Below are 7,985 nucleotides of genomic sequence, written 5' to 3'. Positions count from 1 at the left end.
TTAAAAAGAATAATAATAAATAACTGTAATTTATAAAAAATAATTTGACGTTACAATATTTTAGTTTTGCCTCTCATATTCAATTAACCTCTAATGCATTATGTTTGGATAATACTTTTTATTACTTAAAGTTTGTAACTTAATAGTTCGTGACAGTTCGAGACAAGTGTTAAGTGAGCTAAGAAGTTTAACTCTTATCTCTACCATCTTTTATTTGAATATATTATAATTTCTTTATCATGTGATAGATAAATAATAATCTCTCAGTTATATTTTATTTTTAACATTATTTGTAAATCATTATTATCTATGGGTTATTATTTACACCTCATAAGTATCATGTTTCTTCTTATCTTTTTCATACATTATTCTTCTAACTCATGTATTTATTTACTTGAGTGTCATAATTTTTTATTTTGAAAATCTTTTCTTTTACCCTCTTAATAAAGATCATTCATTATTCAAGTTGTTAAATTTAGTAGTTTATTTTAGTCACATTTAGTCTAATATGTGTGAGCTCTAGATTTTAGTAAATACAATAGTTAACAAAATATAAAATTGATTTTATTAAAATTAATTTGACATTACAAACATTTTAGTTTAGTCTATGATGTTCAATTAGCCTAAGTACACTTTTTCTTCAAACAAAACGACCACTCTTGAAGAAAAACAAACCACTTTACAAATAGTTTGTCGCACATGAGAAATCTTGATTCTATTAGAATTATATTCAATAATTTGAAATGGAAGAATAATAAATAAATACTTTTTTAATTCGTAAAAATGAATGATTAAATTAATTAAAATAACTATAATCATTACGAATTAATAATAAACTAACACCAGGGCTTGGTATTAGACCATGTGGCAACTCCCTTTTTTTATTAAATGCAATCGATTTTATTTGTATTTACCCATCAGTAAACAAAAGAACATTGCGTACAACAATGTAAAAATGGTTGAAGAGAAATAATATATATTGATTGTAATTATCCTAATTAAATTAAAACAATATGATTAATTTAAAAATAATATTAATTACCTCAATTAACACGTTAATCATAATTATAAAAAATTCTCAATAATCGTTTATTTCGTATCAATTAAAAAGAATTGAGACAATCGATCACACATTTCATATCATGAATTTCGCTCATCAAATAATATTAGTCTCTAATATGGGTTTTGGACCTTTTGGTCATATAATTTATATAACATTTTGTTTGAAAATGTCAAAAAATGATATTATACATTTTTAACAATATAATTCTATTTAAGAATATTAAAATGAAAATACTGGTAAGATATTATCTTTTAAAATATTAATGAATTAATTTGCTGTATAATATTAACTTGTTATATTTTCAAAGTTTTTTTAGCAACTTAGTATAATATTATTATGATATGTATAATATGTTAAGAATAATATATAAATGATATATATATATATATATATATATATATATATATATATTGATTAAATGTTGATATTAATTGATTGATAGACAAGAATTGAAAATATTTTTATTCCTTAAATTTTAAACTTATAAAAAAATGAAATATATTTTAATCGGTGATTGACACGTGTGTTGATAAATACAATTAAAAATTATGTTTTATATAATATATTGATGATGATGATTGATTGAATGTGAATATTGATTGATTGATAAACATTAATTAAAAATATTCTGATTAATTAAGGATACAAATATTTAATTATAGTAATTTCAAAACGGTGTAACTCATTAATTGAGTTTTATTTTATAATTTTTCTTCTACCATTTACCGTCATTTTTTTATTTGATTATTTTACTTTTTTAATTATGTAAGTTTTGGTGTAATGACTTTTTTTATACCTTTTTTTCTTTTTTTTTTTCTTTAAATTCATATTCTAAATGAAAATTCCGATGTCACACTTTCTCTTTCATTTTTTTCTCTACTACTTGATAACTTTTAATTTTTATTGTATTGCAAACACTAATGACTTTTTTTTTTCTAACACTTCCATTTTGTTTCACCTAATATTCATTATAGTTCACTATTTTTATTTTTTTTCATTGTTTCCTAACTTTATTTGTTTCAGGTGAAAATGATAAAGGCAAAGATGAAAAGTGAAACAAGAATACAATAAATTTCATCTATTTGTTTGAAGATTGGTTGAGAAGAAAAAAAGATACAAATCCATGGACCCTCACCTAAGACGAATTCTTCTTTTACTATCCATGATTTGAAACAAAATTAAATACAACAAGCTCTTTGCTTTATATTTGTTTTGCTTGATTATTAAAAAGATTTGTAAACTTAATTTATCAACAAGTTTTATTATTACTTCAACAACTTCACATCAATGCACATACTTTTATTTTATGTGAGATTATTAGATCAAGATTAAAAATAATAAAGGGTAAATAATCATCTTTGTCTCTGAATGTGTAATTCGTTGACAAATGTGTATATGTAAGATGAAAATACAAAATTTAGTCCCCGAAAGTGTAAAAAATACGTGTCGTTAACTTTCATCAGCCACTGTTAATAAAATAACCTACGTGACACAGATGAATGAATTTGACACTGAAATGATTGTCAACATGACTATCCCTAATTGTAAGCATAGGGGCATGTTTGTCATATAATATTTTTTTACTTTTCGTCTTCCCATTCCACTACAAATGCGTCTCTGAAAAATGAAAATACAAAATTTAGTTCTTGAAAGTGTACGGTTAACGTTTGGATATATTTTTCGCACTTTTTATACTTTTGGGAACTAAATTTTAGTCACAATCTCTTGTTAACGTCTAGATATATTTGTTGCACTGTTTTACTGGATATATTTGTTGCACTTTTTATCCTTTCGGGAACTAAATATTAGTTGTAATCTACTATTAGCGTCTGAATATATTTGTCGCATTTTTTACACTTTTAGGAACTAAATTTTGTATTTTCATCTTTCAAGGATGCATTTATCAACAAAGTGGAAAGATGATAAGTTAAAAAAATATTATATGGCAAACATGTCTCTATACTGACAATTAGAGATAGTTACGTTGGTAATCATTTCAGTGACAAACTCATTCATCTGTGCCACGTAAGCTATTTTATTAACGGTGAAGGACGGAAGTTAATGATGGGATATATTTATCGCACTTTTTACACTTTCCGGGGTTAAATCTTATATTTTTATCTTTCAGGGACGTATTTGTGAGCAAATTACACATTTATAGATAAAAGTGACTATTTATTCAAATAATAAATAAGTGTGATTAAAATATTAAATTAAAATTTAATATATTATAAAATCTCTACAAGATTAATCAAGCAACAAATAAATCTATAAGGATCTCAATTGTCATTCTCTAAAATATTTCAATTAACCCAGATTGTTGTTGTCATCACCATGATCATCTTGTACCCACCACCATCACCACCTTTGTTGCCACGACCTTCATCACTATCGATGTCATCACCATGACCATCATTGCAGCCACTACCATCACCACAGTCATTGATTGTCACCACCTTCTCGATCAATGACGATGACAATAATGACGATGACCATCATGGCCAAACAAGTGATAATAGTGATGATGATAGTGACAACAACAATGATGATGACGGTGATGCTAACGGTCATGGTGATGGTTAATAATAATTAAGATATTTTATGACGTTATTTATTTAATGTATTTTTTAGAATTTTAATGATTATATTATATTTTAATTTAAATTTTTAAATATTTAAATCTCAACCATCTTTTATTTTTGATTATAATCTAATGGTTATTATTAACTATTATGTATTTGCACCTAAGAAAGTGTTATCAGAAGAGCCATATTTTACTAATATATATGTTTCGTAATCACAACATGACTTCTCTATTTTATTTTAAGTGTATTTTTAGTTGTTTTAAGAAATTGTGTTAAAATGTTGAAGAGTTGATATCTAACTCAAGTTTTGAGTGCGGTTGTTGCTGAATATTATGAATAAAAATATGTAATATTTTTTTAAGAGTTATGGAGGGTAGGTGATACTAATATATATGTTTTTTTTAAAATGTGTTATACTATTTTTTTTAAGAATTTTTTTTCATTGTTTTTTCTTTGGTGAAAAGTTTTGATATATTTTATTTATTTATCAGGTATTATTTCAATAAATATTTTTTTTATTTATAATCTTAATTAATATTTTTTTCAATTTATGAAAAATCTTATAATATTAAAAAATATATAAATTCTGATAAAATATTTTTTAGAATGAATTTTGGATGAATTTTATAAAAAAAATAGTAAAAAATATAAGTACCACATTCATTAAATAATTTCACTTATGTTCTTGACATTTTTTAGTACTTTTTGTTTGTCGGTTGTCAAAACTATCTTTTTATCACATATAATATCTTTTTCTATTCATCGAAGGTAATGTACACATTCATAATTTTCTTCTTCACAACAAATATCACCATGACGATAAAGAATTTTCAATTGAATTAATAGATAAATCTTCATCCCCTATTTTTAGAAGACAATGTAAACATTCATAACTTTTTTCACAAAAAATGTCACTATGAAGATGAATTTTCAATTGAGTTAATAGAAAAATCTTCATTTTCAGTATTATCAGTTAACAAATACCGTAAATTTGAATTTGATATTCAAATTCAAGAGTGTGAGCAAGAAGATGCTAATGCATTGAGGCTTAATAAATACATGAAGAAACATTATACAGGAAGTCATTTTTTTAAACGGAACTAGAATCAATTAACTATTAAAATATTGAAAAAAATTGTATTAGTTTTAGTTTTCTTTATGTAAATTTTATCATTTATTTGTTATCTTCTTTGTTGATTCTTATAATCGTGAATGTTTTCTAAAATTTTATAAATCTATAAAATATTTTCAAATTTTTTGAATTGATATGTTATAAATTATTAAAATAAAAAACTACAAAATTTTAATCATAAAAACAAAAATCTTGTAAAATTCACATGTAAAATTATGAAAGCCTGGTTGGGTTTTATCTACGAAGCGAAGCGGAAAAAGTGAGGCAACGACATATTTGGTGACGTCATGAGGATGGTTGATGATAGAAAGAAAGATTGAAGCGGAAGTACATTGTTGTCGGAGGCTCAGGCAGTTACTGTTACTGTTATTATGGAACTCAAACAACAAAAACTCCTTCTTGTTCTGATTCTAACGCTTCTTTTTGCCACTGCCACGCCTGATTCTGAATACGTTCGACCTCTTCCTCGTAAAACCTTAACAACCATCCCATGGGATTCAATTTCCAAGGCCCACTCCTCTTACCCTCAACAGGTGCTCAACCAACCTCTCTTTCATTCCTCATATTCATACATAAATATAATACTTTTGTGCTATTTATTCCCTACGTGATCAATCTTACAGTACCTGATTTCTTTCGTATTTGATTGTATTAAGGTGTTCAGTTGTGAGGGTTCTTTTTTTTTTTTTAATATAGGGTTGTATTTTCAAAATTATTCTCTGTTTCATGTTATCGAGTTTAATTATTTATATGGTGAATAAAAAAAATTATATTATTAATCAATCAGAAATTATCGCTGATAAGACTATTAAGACAGTGACTTTGGTAGCATGTCTCCGGGGTTCAAGATATAACCCTGTAAGGTTTCTTTGGTGATGAAATTCTAACTTGATCCAATAATTTTCTGTCACTCTTGTATTGGGTTTATAGTTCATGAACTGGGTTCTAGTCGTAAATCTTCAAAAGACATTTTTTATTTGTGATAGTTGGTGATTTGTTATAGTATCTATGCACAGACAATGATTATTGTTTATCTCATTATCTGCTTATTTTGCAACTTGAACAGTTTGTTTCGCTTACTAGGAATTATTTGCCAATTCTAGGACAAATATTCTGTGAACTGAACAGTCAACCGTGCTTGTTTTATTAAGCAATCATATCGGCCTCTTTATGCATGTTCGTTTATGGTGACTATTCAACTTAAGTTTCTTTGATGCCAAATGTTTGTTCCAGGTACACATTTCTTTGGCAGGAGACAAGCACATGAGAGTTACATGGATAACCGATGATAAACATTCACCTTCATATGTAGAATACGGAACATTACCTGGGAGATATGACTCAATAGCTGAAGGAGAGTGCACCTCTTATAACTATCTGCTATATAGCTCAGGAAAGATACATCACGCTGTAATTGGACCTTTGGAAGACAATACTGTGTACTTTTACAGGTGTGGTGGAAAAGGTGCCGAGTTCGAGCTCAAAACTCCTCCAGCTCAATTTCCAATTACTTTTGCTGTGGCTGGGGATCTGGGTCAAACTGGTTGGACTAAATCAACACTGGCTCACATTGATCAATGTAAATATGATGTCTACCTGCTACCAGGAGACCTTTCATATGCTGATTGTATGCAGCATCTGTGGGACAATTTTGGGAAACTTGTGGAGCCGTTTGCGAGTACAAGGCCATGGATGGTAACTGAGGGAAACCATGAAGAGGAGAACATACTATTGTTAACGGATGAGTTTGTGTCCTATAATTCCAGATGGAAAATGCCATTTGAGGAAAGTGGATCAACTTCAAATCTCTATTATTCTTTTGAAGTTGCAGGTGTTCACGTTATAATGCTTGGCTCCTATGCAGATTATGATGTGTACTCTGAACAATACAGATGGCTAAAGGTTAGTTGATTTCACCTATTGGTCAAGAGTTTCTATAATTGGATAAGTGTAATGCAATCCATGATCATGGAAAACTACACAATCATGCTTGTTATTATTATTTTAATTTGTCTTTTTTACACTACTCTATCATTTTAAAAAGAAAACTACTTTGGAGTTTGGACCACTTCATTTTTTTCACTCTTAAATTTTTTTCTCATCCCTCATCTACAGGAAGATCTGTCAAAGGTGGATAGGAAAAGGACACCTTGGCTGCTTGTGTTATTTCATGTGCCATGGTATAATAGTAACAAGGCTCATCAAGGTGCAGGAGATGATATGATGGCAGCTATGGAGCCGTTGCTTTATGCTGCTAGTGTTGATTTAGTTATCGCTGGTCATGTTCACGCTTATGAACGTTCAGTATGTCTTTATGGTTTAGCATTTTATCCTCTTTGTAAGCACCATTTAGTGGGAACCGGGTTTTAATACTCTCTCTGATTGTCAGAAACGTTTGTATAATGGAAGATTGGATCCCTGTGGTGCTGTCCATATAACTATTGGTGATGGAGGAAACAGAGAAGGCTTAGCTCATAAGTAAGTTTCACAGCCAGAAACATCCCACAGAAATCTGTTCTCTGAATCGTTTGTTATGTGAAAAAAAACTATATTGAGGTTTATCGTCATGTATGCAGCCTGAAATTTGTTTTTCTGTCATTGTTGCTGGATGTATCCTTACATAATTTGTTGACAGGTATATAAACCCGCAGCCAAAGTGGTCAGAATTCCGTGAAGCCAGTTTTGGTCATGGTGAGCTGAAGATTGTAAACTCCACTCATGCCTTCTGGAGTTGGCATAGGAATGATGATGATGAACCAGTAAAAGCTGATGATATCTGGATAACCTCTTTGGTCAGCTCACGCTGCGTTGATCAGAAGACACATGAACTCAGAAGTACACTTACTATGCCCGAAAACTCAGAACTTCGTGGATTAGCAAAAGTTATGTAAATATTGACGATGAGACAATTCCTTAGTTTAGTTTGTATCACTACAAGCAGCAGAGTGAGTAAACTGAGGTATTTCAGTACATAGCTGCTGGTTGTGCTGGTGCATGTATTTAAATATTCTAAGGACATGGACTAGTCAGTAAATGGAGTACAAGGCTAGTTGTCACTTTGCAATTGATGGTGTTGCTTGTTTTGTCTGAACTTTTAAGATTGGTTTCTGATTTCTATATAGGAAAACCAAAACTTAGGTTACTTAATAACCAGCGATAAATATGTATATTTTATATTCTTAACTGACATTGAGATTTTAGATTA

At 28.7% G+C, this 7,985-nt stretch overlaps 1 protein-coding gene across 1 annotated transcript; it reads left to right on the top strand.

The window, feature by feature from the left end:
* The first annotated feature begins 5,027 nt into the window (after positions 1–5,027).
* On the top strand, positions 5,028–7,985 carry LOC114402171 (purple acid phosphatase 18-like). The gene is made up of 5 exons (XM_028364681.1): positions 5,028–5,313; positions 6,014–6,682; positions 6,896–7,084; positions 7,170–7,258; positions 7,416–7,985. Exons 1-5 carry the CDS (start codon positions 5,152–5,154, stop codon positions 7,669–7,671), a joined length of 1,365 nt encoding a protein of 454 aa, XP_028220482.1. The 5' UTR covers positions 5,028–5,151; the 3' UTR covers positions 7,672–7,985.

The sequence above is a fragment of the Glycine soja genome, chromosome 2, assembly GCF_004193775.1.
Source record: "Glycine soja cultivar W05 chromosome 2, ASM419377v2, whole genome shotgun sequence".
NCBI lineage: Eukaryota > Viridiplantae > Streptophyta > Magnoliopsida > Fabales > Fabaceae > Glycine > Glycine soja.
Note: the sequence above shows the minus strand (reverse complement) of the source record. Positions and strands in the feature narration are given on the sequence as shown.